Below are 19,048 nucleotides of genomic sequence, written 5' to 3'. Positions count from 1 at the left end.
CAAAATTTGCAATAAATTCCGTCCTGTGAAGTTGAATAGACAATGCATGGGAAATAGTGCAGCCACGCATATTAGAAGCATCTTTTTAATCCGTACATTTCACGTTTATGAAAAGGAAAAGAACTAGGTGGATTCCAATTTTAATTTAGAATGCTATACATTTAAGCACTAGGTACAGATGTGGAAATAAAGTTTGCAATATCCTTAGATTCAGCAGGTGTCATTTTCTAAAAAACATCTTATGTATATGATAGGGTGAAAAAGTATTTTTCTTCAAATCAAGCTAACAAAAAACGTCGTTTTAATCATGAAAATACAAAGTAATAAAATATAGGGATAGCTGCCTTTGATTGTCTTAATTAAATCCTTTGATCCTCTAATTATCAAGTTACCCTCAAGCCAATGTAATTATGACATGTGTATATTTAATGGAGTGTAGCGACAACGTGTCACCCTATTCAGTGCTGGATATTCAATTTATAGTAAAGATAACATTAAAACAAGAAATGGTAAATACAAAAATTAATTTAAGATTTTCAAGCGGGGGGGGGGGGGGGGGGGGGGGGTTGCACCAATAAATGGAACTTAATTGTGTCATATTTACCTCCAAACGATTAACCTACATGGCCCGAGAACACAATTATTTCGTAGTGCATTTCTTTTAGACAATAAATTCAAATTAAAAAATCGCACCTGCTCTATATCAAAAAGATTTTTACAGTGTAGTGTACTACTAGTGGGACAAATAATATCAAAATTATAGAAACTTCTACCAGCTCTAACTCAAAATATTGACAATTCTGTGTTAAGGGGGTCTTAAGTTCAGTTTGACAGCCTCAGACATAATAAAATTTGACCTTTTTTTAACTGGACCAAATCACTAGTTAACATAAAGATTCAGCACCTAAATTTTTTTAACATGTAATTTCATCCCCCTACTTAATATTTCATGCATTAAATATCAAGAAATAAATTGGGAAAGTGCATCAAATAAAAATACAAGTTATACACAGTGGCGGATCCAGAAATTTTCATAAGTGGGGGCCTACTGACTGCCTAAGAGGGTCATGCTTCGGTTATTCCCTATATAATCAACCAAATTTTTCCCAGAAAAGGGGGGCCCGGCCCCCTGGGCCCTCCCCCTAAATCCGCCTCTGATACACTGTTCACACTAGGGACTATATTCGTAGACAATGAAAACCAAAGGACGATAACTGTGTCCCTGTACCACATGTAACATTATAATACTCACTTGAAAGGATGACTGATTTTTTTTTTAAAGATAAGAGTCTGATATAGGGCCTGAAAGCTGTCGTGGTTGTGAAGATTATTAATTCCGCCAGGCTTTTGTAGGAAAAAATGGAGAAATTATAAATGGAAATATAATGCACGCTGTTTAATCATGCTTTTCAAGGCTATTTACCGATGACTCGTACACAATCATTTTGAATGGTGAATAAGATCATATAGTTTTAGATGAATTAAGCACTCAGAAACTAGCCCGTAAAAAGGAGGAGGAAATCCAGTTTTTCAGTAAATATCAAAGTAAAAGTATATAAGTCTATAACATTTGCGCAATTGTATACTTGTTTTATTGACGCAAATGAATGCTGCAGTTTTCAAAATATAGTGACGCAAAAGAAGAATTGGCGTAATTAAGTTGTGGCGAAAATTGATTCTTTTTCTGTGCAAATGGATATCGGCCTTTAAAACACCGTTTGTACACTAACAAACGTGTATTTATCTTCTACGCTGTCTAGCATGGGATTAAAAGTTTTGGCAATTTGTGTAGGATTTTAATCTTAGAAAGTAACGAACAAGTAAGAAGATCGTCAAAAACCTGAAGTGTATCGGAAAATGAGCTATGCACGATAAAAGAAAATAGTCTGGTGCGTCGATATGAAATTTTACAGATGCATGTATTTTTTGTAAAATTTAATTAGTTTATTAATAACAACCATTTGTAGAACTGATTCTTTTGATCCTTCAAATATGTGTAAAATGTTTTTGATAGTTTCTTTCATATATACAATTGCAGTATGCTTATAAGTACTGTAGATTTGTATTTGATCATTGATTGCATGCATAATGTCCAGTGACAAATATTTCATAAGTTCGTACAAAGAACAAATCAAAAACTTTTAAAATACATTTGATTGGTTATTTAAGGTGATTCGATCTTGATGATATGCATGAAAATTTGTGAAGCTTACCTCTGAAATAAAGAAATAATAAAAAAAGGAAGAGTTTTTTTTTCTTCTTCTGTATTTTACTCATACATGAACTTAAGCACTTTTTACAGTCAAAATAACAGTTTTAACACCGACAGCAGCAATTGCAAGCGACGCTGGTTCCATATAAGTTTTCACGAATTTTTATAAATCCCTGACCATCTTCGGTTTAAATCAGACTCTGATATTGAGGGGAACATATACTACCATGGATGTCTTGTCTTTTTTTATACATTTAGATATAAAACGTGTATCTCATATAAAGCCTCATTTATAGAACATTATATATAATATTGTGTCAAGGAAATATTTGGATCAAAGAAATATTTGGAGGAGGAGAAAGAGGAGAGAGAGAGAGAGAGAGACTAATATTTTTCGCGGTATTTGGTCTCGTGTTACTCATGTCAAAATGTGATGGAAGGAAATGTTTCCCCTTCGTTTTATATAGCAGGGTATTCCATAGTGTCATTATATTAGTTACAGTTTTTTTTTCTATCGGTAAGAAATGGTATACAGTTCGAAATCTAATTATCTACATTAAGTTATAGTACATTTAAAGTAAGTTTATTGCATTGCTAAACGCTTCTCAATCAAGATAAAACGTTTACAACCAATACTATTTTTTGCGACTGAATACATTTTATTTAGAATAGATAGTTCACGTTCCATTGAACTAAGGGTATTGTTTAGGTTTTTTTTTTAAATTTTATAATGATCGAATTTGAAATGTTATTAACACAATGATTCAAAATTACAAAACGACATAAACAATTACGCAATTAGTATAAAACAAAAATTATAATAATTAAGATAACTTATTTGCTTTAATTATTTAATTAACAAGTGAAATGTTATCAATCCAATCTTTCCAATCTAATATAGTCCAAAGGGTGACAGGGGGATAGAAATATGGTCACTACAGGTCTTCTTCCGGCTGGCAGTAAAGAACAACCATGTCAAAGAGGTGCATCCATTTGGTTGTTCGGGATATACAAGTACGCAACCAACTATAAATCAATCCAATCTAATAATTGTTTTTTTTTTATCCCGCATTTTTTTTATAATAAATTAAAAAATAAAATAATTGAAATAATTTTCTGAAATAAAAGCCTAATATATATATCATACGCTTTACAAAACGATATGCCACACGATAGATGAAACGTTAAACGATATCATATACCATAAACGATAAACGAACGCTAAACGCTAAACGCTAAACCATACCATGTACCATACGACAAATCAAACGCTTTACGATACCATGATGCAAACGATATACAGAAGGCCCGAGAACACAGTTATTTCGTAGTGCATTTCTTTTAGACAGTAAATTCAAATTAAAAAAATCGCACCTGCTCTATCTCAAAAAGATTTTTACAGTGTAGTGTACTACTATTGATACAAATAATATCAAAATTATAGAAACTTCTACCAGCTCTAACTCAAAATATTGACAATTCTGTGTTAAGGGGGGCTAAAATTCAGTTTGACAGCTTCAGACATTCTAATTTTTGACCTTTTTTAACTGGACCAAATCACTACTTAACATAAAGATTCAGCACCCAAATTTTTTTAACATGTAATTTCATCCCCTTACTTAATATTTCATGCATAAAATATCAAGAAATAAATTGGGAAAGTGTATAAAAAAAAAATGCAAGTTATACACTGTTCACACTAGGGACTATATTCGTAGACAACGAAAACCAAAGGACGATAACTGTGTCCTTGGACCAGAACCCTAAACGATGACATTTACCATACGATACACGAACGATGAATGAACGCTGACCGAACGTTGTACGTACGCTATACGAATGATGTACGAACGATGACCGAACTCTATACGAACGATTCCCGCACGCTGTACGTACGATTCCCGAACGAAAAAAGTGTTAACTTTTACGTTACAGGGACTGTATCATATAACATGTACAATGATTCGTTGATTACAGTCATTTACCTAATTTATCCAGATCCGTTATGTTTAATTTTTGCCTATATACACCAACCCAGTACATTACAGTTGAGTCTCCCGGCTGTTTCTTGTTACATATGGTATCTGAATGTAGCAACGGATAAGCAAAATGCCGTATATTGCAATTTGCAAAAAGGGTGATAAATGTCATGGTACCACTATAAGCTTCTTCCTTGTTTCCTATAATTTTAAAGACAAATTTAATTTTCATGTTGTTCATTTTTATATGTTTACAATATTTTTCTTCTTCAACATCCCGCTAGTACGTTAATTCACAGTGCTTAGTCCATTTTTTTTTGTGGATTGGTATAAATATTAGTCGTTTATATAACATTCAGAATAAACACAACTAATGTAACACCCAGTCTCATCTTATGAGTCAAACCGATTGACATGATGGATGTTTGAATATCCATTCTTAGACATTATTATCTAATTATTTTCGTTCGTTTATGTGTCCGCCCATTTTGTTCAGCCATTTTAGATCTCGTCATGACGTCATAAAAAACAAGAGCAGATAACTCTAATAGGAAAGTATGTTTTGGTTTGCTAACGTTGTCTTTTATTCTACATGTATTTTCATGTCTTTTTGAATGAAAGAACGTTTTATTATTCTTTAATACAAATGAAAATAATAATTTTTCTTAAGCCTGGCGATGGCCGTGTTAATTAGTATTCCAAAGTATGAAAAACACACGAATCCCGCTAAGTTAAACGTAAACAATCCAACACATGTTTTCATTTTCTGCATGTGTTCTTCGCCTCCAATATAGGAGATAGAGGAATTTTGTGATATCACGACGAAATTCAAAATGGCTGAACGAAATAGGCGGAGACAAATATACAAGGAAATAATTAGACATTAGTGTCAAGGAAATGAATTTTCAAACATCAATAAGTACGTAATATCATAGAAAAATATCTAACGAAACGAATTATATACATTTGGCAAGTTATGCACGGGCGATAAATAATGAAATTGTTGGAAATAAGGGCGACCTGAGCCTTGGTCGCGATTCCAATATTTAATAAGAGAATAATCCTTAGATCTCAAAATATCATAATGACCATAGTAACTATTGTTCTGCAACTATTGTCAGATACCCTCACCAATACAAGAATATTGTTGAAAACACACTCAGAACAGATTGATCGTTATTTTTAATAGTACATGTAAAGCATTTGTTTATCATATAACACAGATAGAAACCTATTTACTTAATTATTAAGTACGTGATAACTGGTCAGAATATAATTATTTAATCTATTTTGAACGGTATAATTTTTTTTTTGTTTATTATCCTGATGTGTATACAGAAATAAAAAAAAAAACGAATGTTTTCATAACAAAATCAATGCAAGTCCGATAAAAGGCAATATTCAAATTCTTATTACAGTGTTTAAATGATAACCTTTTAGAATAAGTGTATTCAAATGATTGATAAGTTTCTATGGATCCGAATTTATAGGCTCTATTGTTATAACAAAATCACTGAACAGATAATGTATCTGTCATACATGGATTAAGCTTATTGAAATCTAAAACGTCACACAGACACGCCGGGTATAGCGAACGATTTCGGATATACTGCTATAGATTTGTTTGGTTTAACCCGATTTCTCCCCTGACAACGAGTATGTGCAAAAAAAGAGAGAAGATACCAAGGACGCAATAGAAATCATAAGTCCGATAAATACAGACATCAAAATGGTCAGAAAGAAAAACTACGACTGGAAAAAAAGCAATAACAAATCACCAAATATCAAACTTATAACACAAACGGATGTGCTACGGGATGAAAAGCAGTTCAAGCTCCACTAATGTTACTCGTCGCTTATCGCAGGTAAACACCGGTGATAAAGAGAATAGAATTTTACCGATCTTCAAATCTCATTACTCAATTTTGAGGACAAATCAAATTACCAAATACAAACTGAGGGAATCGCATGTACTCTAAAAATAGCGAGACCGGTACATCGACAAGGTTATCGTCTCTTGTTATATATAACTGAATCAACCGTCATGCTAATCCACACTCAGTCAAAATGTCAGATTTGGGAGGGGGGTAGGAGCTTTATCGGGACTCCGGGATCGGGTGTTTTTAAGCTCGGGATTTCGGGATTGATCCTTTCGGGATCCGGGAATTCTTTTTTCGAATGTGGGGATGTCGGGATTTAATTTTATTTAAATTCGGGATCTCGGGATTCCATGTTTTTAAGCCCGGGATTTCGGGATCAGGACCCCTCCTACCCCCCCCCCCCCCCCAACCCCCCACCCCCCCCCCTCATTTGGGAATAGGACACAATCGGTATAATTACAGATTAGACTCGGATGACATGTCACTGTTAAGACACAGACGTATGGTATCGGTCTTGTAATTCTTGAGATAGGAACCGTAAAGCATATGTAGTGTCGATTTTAGTCCTTTTCCAATTCTCTGTTGGAGCAATTGTTTGTGAAAGGAGCACACCTCCAACATTGAAGTCCGAATAATGTGAATATACACAAGTGTAACGTACAAATTGAGATATGTTAACACCATACGATGCGACAGGTTACTGCAGTTTAAATACATGCAATAGGAGAGTTAAAATCATCATGTCTGTCATAGATTCTGGTAAGAAGTCGTCCATTTGTGTCGAAATCGTTGAAAGAATCAAGATATGAAGCAGTTAACTATAAACTATCTGCAGTTCACATCGTGTCTATGGATGGTTTGTTACTTTCTCTTCAAAAACCTATGGGAGTTCACTATACAGTTTACAATAAAATTGTTATTCATCATTTGCTGAATAGTTCAAGTGAATGTGCCTTATCAAAAGAAATAGAAAAGATGTTTTATTAAATTTTCTATTTCCAGTTAGAATAAGGGCCTTGTGAATTTAAGTGGAAATCTTTAATTTACCAAAAAACATATGTTTACATTTCTTCGTATGCAATTAACTACTATGATTTCTTATAAACTTACGACAGTAAGCTTTGAAATAACTGCCACATTTTGATTGGGAGTAGGTTGGTGTTTCAATAGAACTGCAGTTACGAGCCAGACAGAAATTATCTTCATCTGTTGAATTGCTCACTGATCTGTTAAATACTAAGATGAAAACATAAATAATTCAAACTAAAATACTTAAATATATTATGGAAATCATTGATGTGAAAAGTACAATTGTGTATTTTGTCGGATTTTTATCCGGATTATAAAGATATAAGGAGATGTGGTATGATTGCCAATAAGACAACTATATACCAGAGACAAAAGCACGAAAGGGAAAAAACTCGGTCATGTTGATTCACCACCCAATTACTTGCGTGCTCCAATGCAAAGAAAAGCGATGTACTACTTATCTCTTCAGATTTCTATTCCAAACAGTCGACAGTAATGTTGCAAAGGCTTTAATGCCAGGTATGACATAGCCTTTATCGTAACAAAAATTTCAAATAGACATCATAGGACAACTCTTAACCGCAAAATAAAACAAGGTACAATACCAGATACGAAATTTTCGATTAGAAATAATTAGCTTTCATTTTGCTGAAAAATTATCTTTCGACGTTTTTGTCAGTTCATATTGTATTACAACAGTTACTCTTCTATTTGCACAGTCAAAATATTGACTGTATAAATGTTGTCTACACTAATGTGCATACAGTCACTGACCGTATAAATGTTGGCTACACTATTGTGCATACAGTCACAGACCGTATAAATATTGGCTACACTAATGTGCATACAGTCACTGACCGTATAAATGTTGGCTACACTAATGTGCATACAGTCACTGACCGTATAAATGTTGGCTACACTACTGTGCATACAGTCACTTACCGTATAAATGTTGGCTACACAACTGTGCATACAGTCATTAACCGTATAAAGACATGTTTGTAAAGTTGATGTGTTTCTATTTTATCTTTGTCTTAGTGAAAGAGTGAATTTTAACGTCGTCCGGTTCCAATTCAAAATTGTTGATTTTCACCCTAACTATTTCATTTGAAACAGTTTTATGATTTGCATTATAAAGAAAGATATAACAAATAGTCTATGAAAATATCCTTAATTAGTGTACGGCAAATACGATAGGATCTTTGTTCAAGTTTTTTTTTAAAACAAATTGTTTTGGCTAAACTGTAAACTGATTTTTGTTTACGTTTCCGATTGCTACTACACTACAATAGATTATGTAACCAAGTGCATCAGCTTTTGATCTGTGATACAAATTGCATCTATATCGATAGCCGGTAATAGAGTGTGAGTAGGAAGTGTGGATTTGAACAACTTACTTATTTCATAATGTAGTGCTAAAAGAATTTGGACAAAGTAAGTGAAATATTCACCTTGAAAATGACTGATTAGTTATACTTTTTGTGTATCTATTTGTTGGCATAAGCTGATAATGTCATGTTTACCATAATTTTAGTATGATATGATTATCACTACTAGTCAGGATAGAATTACCAATTTGGATACCTTTATAAACATCGACAAATCGGTCGTAGGTTCGTACAGCTGAAACATTCGAACACAAACTTGCATTTCCACTGACCTCACTGACTAGTCTTGTGTCCTCAAAACAAACACATCTGTGTTGCTATAAAACGAAAATCTTTAAGGAAAGACATTTAGGCAACATGAATACTAATATAGCACATCAACGAATTTCAATTTAAATTTCTAATTCGACAGAAAATATTGTTGATAATTATAATTTTCTAATCAGAAATGACATTGATGAGCATGTTCATATTCCAACAAGAGTACATGACAGGTGCCTACAGTCGAGTAGGAATTGCATACCATTCGGCGAATCCGAGTTCGCCTTTTCTGTTCTAATATTGTTGGCAACAGTTAACAAATAACGAAACATCATTTGAATAATATGTGTGTCTTATTAATGAAGTACATGTACTTGTTGTACGTGTGTAGTTGCAACACCGTTTCGAAAACCGGTTTATTTGTAATTCAGTAGTTGTTTTTGGTTGCCGTCTGTCATTTGTTTGCCGTTTATTGCTTTATAATAAACCCTGTAGCTTGTATTGTCTTTTGGCCTTACGAGGACCTATTGTTGCTCACATGCGCCTGTTGGTCTCTGATGGATAGTTTTCTCGTTTGCAATCATACCTTATATTCTTATTGCTATATAAGCTGTAATTTTTCATTTGCATCTGTCGATTGATTGATATATAGATATGTATGTGTATTTGAACGGAAAAATCCTAACGATGATCCCGAAGTTTGAGATAAATTTTCAAATAACATAGGTACGTTTACTTAGATAAGTTTTAGTTATTGAAACATAAGAAAATCAGCGTATTATCTATATTAATCTCTATATCAGTTATTTTATGATTTGGAAACCAGCATTGTGATACATTTTATTTTAGAAATTTTGACTCACATGTTGGTTAAATCCAAAATATTGAATGTTTCTTTTCCATGTTTTCATGCACTTAACTTGACAGACAGCTGGATCATCCACATTGAATATATCAGTTACAGTATCCATATCAGCAGATATGTTATAACAACCTTTGAAGAGCAAAAAGTCATTTATGATACTCATGTGTATTCGTACGCTATGTGTTTCAGACATTTCTGCTTGAATTAATTATTGCAAGAGTTGAAGAATGGACGAAAATGCAAATATTGCGATTTCAGGAAATGATAAATACAAATAATGCTTTTCAAACTGTAAATGCGAGTTTTTATTTTTGCGAAACCTATATCGTCGCAATTTTTCACAATAATAATAACATTGACAAAATTTATGAATTTACAGTTGCCACGAGTTATATTTATTTTTGGATTGCTTCAGTGATCGCATGTGTTCACTCTTATTTGATCTGTTTGATCTTGGAGTGATAATGTTTCAAATGACGTTGGTATACTGCTTTAATAATTACAGCTTCAACATAAAAATATTCAAAATGTTGCCTGATAAGCTCTTAAAAAAATGATATTATTAAGAACTGATACCAGAAAAATATTCTTTTCGTTCATGTTGCCAAAGAACCTATTATATAAATTTGATTCGCATCATCAACGGTCAAATTTATGTGGGATTTTTTTTTGTATTGTCTTTCTGTCGTCGGGATGCTGCATCATTGTCGTATACAGATGTTTAGTTTTGATTGTCATTGATTCCTAAATACCATGTTAGTTAACCTTCAATATCTACAAAACATTGATGAAGATTGTGTTCTTAGTCTTCTCCTAGTATGAAAGTATGTCAATTTTCTTTAATTCATTGAATGATCAATATTCTGCTGAACACATAAAACCGAGAATTATAATTAAGTGTCTACCAATATACTGACGGTACCTACCCATTCAAACGAATGGTTGACATTAATGACGGAAAGTATAACATATAATCTGTTAATGCATTTCAATCGTTTATTGTCAAATTGTGTATCAACATAATTTGTCAATATTTCGTTCTCTATACAAACCTCTTATTTCAATCCATGGTAACCACGCTACAAAACTGCCAATCCATAGGCTCTCTACGCTGTTACTTTCACTGATGTAGTCGGTAAGTATTGTTACATTGTTTTCTAAAATAGTATGTTGATCATAACAATGTAAAGCTGCATCAATCCATGTCACTGTCGTTTCGGGGAATCCAGTGACTGACGTTTCGGGGAATCCAGTGACTGACGTTTTGGGAAATCCAGTGACTGACGTTTCGGGAAATCCGGTGACTGACGTTTCGGGGAATCCAGTGACTGAAGTTTCGGGGAATCCAGTGACTGACGTTTCGGGGAATCCAGTGACTGACGTTTCGGGGAATCGTATTACTGTCGGTTTGAAGAATCCAGTGTTTGACGTTTCGGGGAATCCAGTGACTGACGTTTCGGGAACTCCAGTGACTGACGTTTCGGGGAATCCAGTGACCGTCGTATCGGGGATTCCAGTTACTGATGTTTCGGGAAATCCAGTGACCGAAGTTTCGTTGAATCCAGTGACTGAAAGTACATGCATTTTATAAAATCTGTAAAACTTAAAGAAGGAATGAAATTAGTGTCATGATAATGTTTCGTCCTATTCTTAAATTATTGTTGATGACCAATGCATTTCTTAATATTTTTGAATATTGTCCTATTTTTTGTTTGTTTTTTTAAGTAATTCAATTCAAAGTTGAATGTTAACAATATAATGAGGCGTTGGGTCTTTTAATAAACTATTGTTGGAAATGAAAGATGAAGGACTGAAGAAATCGGAGAATAACAATTTGACGCACTTACGGAATTTTCAGAAATATGGGGCGAAAACAGAAAGATACAGAAAACAGAATATGAAATGAGACACCGATCATTAATCTTATGTTTGTCGATTGGGGAAGGAGGCAGAGGTTCATGTGCTTTTTCTTGGGTCAAAGATATTTTGCGACTGTTAACTGAATGTTCTTTTATTTTCAAGCAAAGCAAACAATTATTTTTACTTTCATTCTGTAACAAATAATAGTGTTCCAAATAATTCAGAATCAAACTCCTTTACATATAGCCAGGAATAAGATAGATTGTATTATCATCTTTAACAAAAATCGATATCTTCTTATAATATGTGTAAACGAAATGTAAAATGCTATAAAAAAGAAGATGTCTTTTAGATTTTTTGTTGTGTCTTTGTGTTCCTGTCTCATTAAAAACAGAAGTATTCCTAAACATTCAGGACACTGTTCTAAACGATTAGTTTGTAATATATTCCAAGTACTATCTTTTGCAGATTATTTCAAGAGTTGATAATTTTGTTTTTACTTGGTCGTCTGATGAATAGAGAAAAAACTCCTCTCAGTATTCGGAAAATCTAACAGTCAATTTACTGGAAAGTAATTTATGTGGTATACTGGCTGCTTTTAAAGTTTTGTTCGTTTGCATTGTTTGTGTTCGAACAGCTTGAATCACAATTTTAAAAATATGCTATCATCTTGATTAGATACAAATAACAAAATAGTTCACAATGAACTTGTGAGTATTTATTACCTTGTTCGCCTTTCATAGAAACAGAAAACAATGAGAACAAAGCTAAGTATTCAAATCCCATTCTTACACTTCATGTTATGCTAGGTGTTTTTATCTGAAAAAAAGGAAGTTATTTCTAAGTCTGATTACAAGGAAAACAGCTGATATTTAGATGTCATTTTGCGTACAATATAATTTCAAAATAAACCATGAGGAAATAATTATATCGGGAATGTTAAATGTGTATTTATATCTTAGTGTTAAAGGAAATTGTATTTCACATTGGCATTGAAGGAAGAGGGCACTGATTTTTAAATACATTTAGTCAATAGTGTATATTGTTGAATACTGTTTTTTACTCTCTTGATTAGTTTTAACATATTTTATTTGCCAAATTAAAGCAAAATGGATTAGACACAAGTAAATCATTTGCATGTAAAAAAAACAGTTTATAGAATATAATACGAGCTATTATATGTACAAAACAGAGAGAAAAAAAAGAAGGAAAGTTTGAAAAGTAATATAATTCTGTGATGATGACGGGAGTGTTGATGATGATGTTCGGTGTCAGTTACAATAAAGCTTCATGAAGGGTACAAGAAATCTGTTTAACCTTTTGATGAAATTTTAAACATGTTTGAATTTGTGAATATTTTTTTCGTTCGAAAGTTCCAAGTTTCCGCAAATTAATAATTTTGTATCTAAAACAAAGTTTTCGGAAAGCAAGTTAAGATTATTGAGTAAGGTTTCTCTACATGAAGTGTATTTTGGACAAACGAAGAAGTAATGATGAACATCCTCAATTTCTGACCCACATTGGCAAAAGTGATCATTTATAATGTTAGCTCGAAAAAGGTCATAGTTTAAGAATGAAGCGGAGCATTGCAATTGCGTTAAGATAATATTCAATTTTCTCGGACCGTACAAATAAAACGTGTCAACTTTACTTAGAAGACTATCGTTTTTCAATTCGTTCTTAAATTTAGAAATAGAGTCGATGCTGCGAATTTTTGGATCAAATGTATTCCACTCATTTATTGTGGAGGGAATAAACGATTCAGTAGTAAGGAAAAGTCTACAAAATGGAACAATGATATCATGTCCATTTTGCAACGGATAGTTGGTTGTACTTTGTACACATGGAGGTACTAGATTACATAAGTACTCTGGTGCATGTTTTTGGTTTATGTTATAAACATCTGTAATTTTCTTCTCATTCGTCTTTCATAAAGAGATTCCCAGCCAATCTCAGAGTATACGGTTTCAGTTTTAGTGAATATTGGTGGACCGGTTACAATTCTTGTTGCCTCTAATTGCAAATTTTCTAATTTTTGTGAATAGCATATTCCACAATAATCCAACACTTCCGTTGCATATTCAAAAATGGGTCGAATAAAAACTAAGTACAGTTTTTCCGAATTGTTTCGAGATAGTCGGTTTTTAAGTTTACGCAAAACATTTAAGTGTTTCTTCACACTTGTAATTATACTTTCAATGTGATTGTTCAGTTTTGCGTCACTACTGAAATTAACTCCCAGGTGCTTATGTGATGTACTTAAAGGGGTATTTTTACCATCTGAGGAAAAGCTGAGGTCTGGAGTCTCAATATTTGAGAAAATCATAATTTCGGTTTTAGCAGGGTTAAATGACATAAGCCATTTAGTAGACCAAACATCTTGTTGTCTGTAAGTTATTATGTCATTGGATATCTGTCTGATTTAAAATCCCCTTCCAAATCTACTTGTATTCATATCTTTAACCAAGTCGAAAATATATCACATAATCCGGTAATAATGTAAATAACATGTGTTACATTGCATATGATGTATGATGAATTATGCTTACATCAAACAAAATATATTCGATAAACAGAGTAGCCCAGTATTCTATAGTGCATTCTCTTCATTCTCTATAAGCTGGTATAGACATGACTAATATTTTATCTTAGTAGCCGTACCAACTATGTTGCAGTATTTTCTAACAATTGGAAGTGCTTTGTTTGGAGCGCTTTTGAAAAAGGCGTCAGCAAGTATATCTGTATATTGCAAAAAGGTTTATTACCAGTGTAGTTCAAATTATAAAATAAATAAGCCTTCATATGAACAAAGGGTGTCATGGAGTAAACGACAACAACCACACGACCCATAAACGACACTTAAGAAATATTGAAGTCAACAAAATTGTCTTCAACAATAGACAGTTACCCCTAGAAAATTGTCTGGCTTTTAATCGAACCAAATAACAGAACAGATATGATATCGTTACGTAATTCTCCAAATAACAAAATTATCAAAATTATCAAAACGAGGTTCCAGTCTTGAGACACAAACGTACATGTATACATGCAGCAGGGTTAAAGTAGTTTGTATCTTTACACATCAATTTATACAACGACAAAATGCTGGCCTACAAAGCGTATGATACATTGTCTCATACTAGGAGACTAAAAGCAAAACAATTTGCTCAATAAAACAAATTATAAAACAATTAATGTGCCGTCATAAATATATTTCAAATGAAAGTATTTAACTCCAAAGTCTGTACAAATTAGCTAAATACTCTACTTACATGATTTCTCGTCTTAACTGATAACATTCTTAATAATCAATAGGTGATCAAGTTAAATAACTTCCTTAATTGGGGTATTTCTTTCAAATCTGTAGTTAACTATTCAACACATAAACATTCCGTGTAAGGTACATGAAGTAAGTTAAATGTCACAACACAGTTGTTTACATGTAGCAGTTGTGTAAAAAACTTTATTATTTTGAGGAATATATGGATATGAAGATATTAAAAATCAACAGAAGGATATACCAAATTAAAATGTTTCATTACCTCGTATGTACCATTCCTTAATTTGAAAATTAAAAGAAATATTTTTCTCATGTGTATACACGTCTAGATGTTTTTAGTACAGGGTTAACATAACAGAATAATAATTACATGAATAATCCCGGCGAGAACCCGGAAGGTTCCCAACTAAACAATAATTTAGATAGCTATGAAAGATAGATTGGAACATGTCTTTACGTAACCTTGCGTTAACCAGAAATTGGTTTTTTATAGAAAACACCAATATAAAGATATTTCCTTTCAGAATGATACATCTTTTTTTTGAACAAACAATCCGGAACATAACAATAGATATATGAGGAAATCATGTAAATTGGGTGGTTGTGATTTTCTAATTAATTGATACACAGATTATTTTTTTTAAATGAATGACAAATCGATTATTGCAAAGAAGCTATAGCCTGTGAAAGCTTCAACTCAGCGGATTTTTTTTTAAATGTCAGCGACGTTATTAATGTCTATAGTTATTTTACCATTCCTTATATCACTATAACAATATAACACTGTTGTGTCTCACCATGTGAAAAGTGTGAAGGGGTATCTTGCAAATTGCTATATTCGGTTATTATATATAATATTCAAGAGTATATTAAATTGACAGGAAATGTACTATATATTTGTTCAGGTACATTTTTCATCACCAAAAGTAGCCAATTGACATAATACATGGACTGCAAGTTAAAGAAACTTACTATCGGCTTTCAATTGTCAACGTCATCATGACTAGGTGTTTTCTTTAATAGTCGAATCAAGTTTACTTCCAGATCGATACATGGAGTGTACGTGCATACAGTTTTTTTTAAATAAGACAATCGTTCGCGCCTTTTTTTTTGCATCCGTGTATGTATTATCCTTTAATTACGATTTAATATCAAAAGTTTCTGATCGAGTTTGATTGAGTCCCGTTAAACATAGAGTTGATATAATATGGTCCTACATATCAGTAATTACATCTTCGCTAGTCAAGGGTTACGATCCACTTCCCTCCTCTCCACCCTTGGCAGATTAAGCCAACATTTGTGATAAAAATGTTGCGCCATCTATCGGTAGATTAAAGTCACGCCCATTCGGAATACTTTATTCTTGACTAATGGTAGCACTTGAACTCTTCAATTTGCAGTTAAAAACACGGTAGCGTCTAGATTCTACACACTTGGTAAAACAGGAAACGAAAATATGCGTTGACATTCATGCATTTGTGCAAGAAACATACACAGGAACTTCTATTAGTTGATTAAAAACATTCAAATTGTCACTAAATACAGTCGTATATTTAGGGATGTAAAGACTTGTTGCACAATAAGCACGTGGCAATTGTTTACATACACTTTCTACATTTACACGTGATCATGTTATAGGCGCTTTTTGATTGGATGCAGCGAGTTTCGACTGCAACCAATGAAAATCATTACCTTGTGTCTCCGAAATTCTATCTCAATCTGCCAAGGGTGGAGAGGAGGGAAGTGGATCGTAACCCTTGGCTAGCGAAGATGCAGTAATTAGTTCCTATTGGGATATTCTTGTCGCATATAAAACTGATATACACGTCTGAATTTTTTTAATTCACATGTATGAATTTATTTAACAATTCGTAAAGGTACGCCTTTTCTTTTGCATATCTTCATCCTCACAATTGCCGTTGCTATAAAATCGAGATAATGTGGTATGGTTGTCAATTAGACAACTCTCTGTCAAAGACCAAATGATAAAGAAGTTTACAACTATATGTCACCGGACGGCCTTCAACAATGAGCAAACCCATGCCGCTTAGTCAGCTATAAAAGGCTCCGAAATGACAAATGTGAAACAATTCAAACGAGACAACAAACGGTATGATGTAAGTACAAAACAATGAACGGAAAACAAATATGATATACAATAACAAAGGTCAACCACTGAATTACAGGCTCCTGATTTCGGACAGGAACATATATAATTTGCCGGGGTTCAACTACTTTGTTGGCGCAAATCCCCCCCCCTCCTCCCGCCCCTTAAGGTTGGACAGTGGTGCAACAGTTTAACATTACGCTTAAACTAAAACCATTTTTTGTTACTGGTTACAGACATGTAAGCACCCGATACATCTTTGAACACATTTCATCAGACTTCTTGTTTCAATTGCGTGCTCTTTTATTTAACTACATGACAAAGCAAGATATAATGTTGGCTGACTGAGTGAAGTTGAAGTACAAAAGGAAAATATTTCTTAAAACAGTACAGCTACATTAACTCCTAACAAAAAAATTTAAGAATATCTATACTATCATGAGAATGTGTATGGTTGTATTAAGACAAAATGAAAAATAGAACCCGTGTATACATTTTAGAAAAAAAAAGAATAGACCTGAAGACAGTATAACAAAAATACCGAACTCCAAGGCAAATTCAAAAAGAGAAAGTCCATAAAAACTGACGAAATCAAACGCTATCAATCAACAGACAAGTGAAAAACAACTGCTATATTCCTGACTTGAGTTTTTGTTTAATTTCTCGTGGTACATTTTACAGCATTTACAGGACGAAAACATACACCTTAAGATCGACGAACCAACTGCATTACTACAAGGACGTTCATAGTGATATGGTTTAAAATATGTATAGTTAATACGATAAATGTACATAGTGTAATCGTATACGAATGTATCTAGTTTGATGCTATAAGAATGTATTCAGTGTGGTTTTATACATGTACCTAGTGTATTGCTTTAAGAATGTACCCACTGTGATGTTATAAGAATGTACATCGTTTATTGCTATAAGAATGTACATAGTTTGATGCTATAAGAATTTACTCAGAGTGATGCTATGAGAATGTACTCAGTGTGATGCTATAAAAATGTACTCAGTGTGATGCTATAAGAATGTACTCAGTGTGATGCTATACAAATGTACTGATTTTAATGCTATAAGAATGTACGAAGAATAATACAAGGAGAGTGCTTAAAATGTAGTATAATTGCTATAGGTAATTTTATAAGAATACTAGTATTATAAGTGTATATAAAATTCCCCCTAAGCGATAGTGTATGGTATGCTGAATTTGTCCTCCAGTATTGCTGCAGAATTTATGAAACTTAGCATTTGCTTTCAAATAATATTTTTTTTCAGAGTTTAAAAAATATATAAATCTCAACTCATTTCACCAAAACCTCTCATTTTCCAATCGAGTATTCCACTCTCCATTTACCTTGAAGGGGTAAATATTGTAGTAAAGAAGTGTCAGCTCATTCTGATGAAATGTTAATAATTTCATTTACTAATGCACATATCGATCATGTGAATAATTTTCAACGTACACTTTATTTACTCTGAAATAAAGGTAAGAGTTGGGTTTGTGTTCGTGCTTAAAATTTAGTTTCATTGGGGTATTTTTAAACTGTTGTTTCTTTTTCTCGTCTTTATTCTTTTATTTTGTGGCGATTTGTGTTTTTTCGAATTGTATATTCAAAGTTGTATTAGTATCCTTATATAAATTAAACTTAAACTTGCAGTGAGGTGAGAGTTTTTTTGCTCCATGTTGAGATCTCACTGTGACTTTGAGATTAGTGAGGTGAGAGTTTTTTTTTTGCTCCATGTTGAGGCTTCAAACTGTGACTTTGAGATAAAGAACAGCAATACAAGCGCTGTTTCTTTGCTTTTTGTATGCTTTTTTATTGTGCATTTACTGATTTTGTGTCATGGATATATCCCCTTATCCTTTGTTTTTCTGTTTTAGTATGCAAAGTCTATCTTCTCGGTTGATTTTTAAATATCTACCCTTTTTTAATTTCAAGATTGTGGTCACTTATACAGAGTTTGGTGAAACACTTTCTTATAATATAATCGTTGTACCAAAAGTAAAATTCGTCATCTTGTGTTTTATGTTTTTGTATAAAAATAATTTACGTTTTTCATCATATCTATTAAATTTATTTTTAATTAAAATCTTATATTTGTCTTCTATTTCTTTATTAATAAGAATCTTGAGAGGTTTAACTTCTTTCAAATTTTTACAATATTCTATTGTATGTAAGG

The 19,048-nt window shown here is 32.8% G+C and overlaps 1 protein-coding gene across 3 annotated transcripts in view; it reads right to left on the bottom strand.

Moving 5' to 3' along the window:
* LOC127732049 (uncharacterized) overlaps window positions 1-14,868 on the bottom strand; it is a 30,637-nt gene extending 15,769 nt beyond the window's left edge. For all 3 annotated transcript variants that reach the window (XM_052241088.1, XM_052241089.1, XM_052241090.1), the window contains exons 1-7: window positions 14,747-14,868; window positions 12,200-12,293; window positions 10,667-11,182; window positions 9,613-9,743; window positions 8,685-8,805; window positions 7,182-7,307; window positions 4,198-4,392 (exon numbers count right to left, since the gene is read on the bottom strand). In XM_052241088.1, the coding sequence (XP_052097048.1) occupies window positions 4,198-4,392; window positions 7,182-7,307; window positions 8,685-8,805; window positions 9,613-9,743; window positions 10,667-11,182; window positions 12,200-12,260 (1,150 nt within the window). In that variant the 5' untranslated portion in view covers window positions 12,261-12,293; window positions 14,747-14,868. The remainder of the gene's footprint in view (window positions 1-4,197; window positions 4,393-7,181; window positions 7,308-8,684; window positions 8,806-9,612; window positions 9,744-10,666; window positions 11,183-12,199; window positions 12,294-14,746) is intronic.
* Window positions 14,869-19,048: the final 4,180 nt, after the last annotated feature.

Source organism: Mytilus californianus, unplaced genomic scaffold (assembly GCF_021869535.1).
Source record: "Mytilus californianus isolate M0D057914Y unplaced genomic scaffold, xbMytCali1.0.p SCAF_22, whole genome shotgun sequence".
Classification (NCBI taxonomy): domain Eukaryota; kingdom Metazoa; phylum Mollusca; class Bivalvia; order Mytilida; family Mytilidae; genus Mytilus; species Mytilus californianus.
Note: the sequence above shows the minus strand (reverse complement) of the source record. Positions and strands in the feature narration are given on the sequence as shown.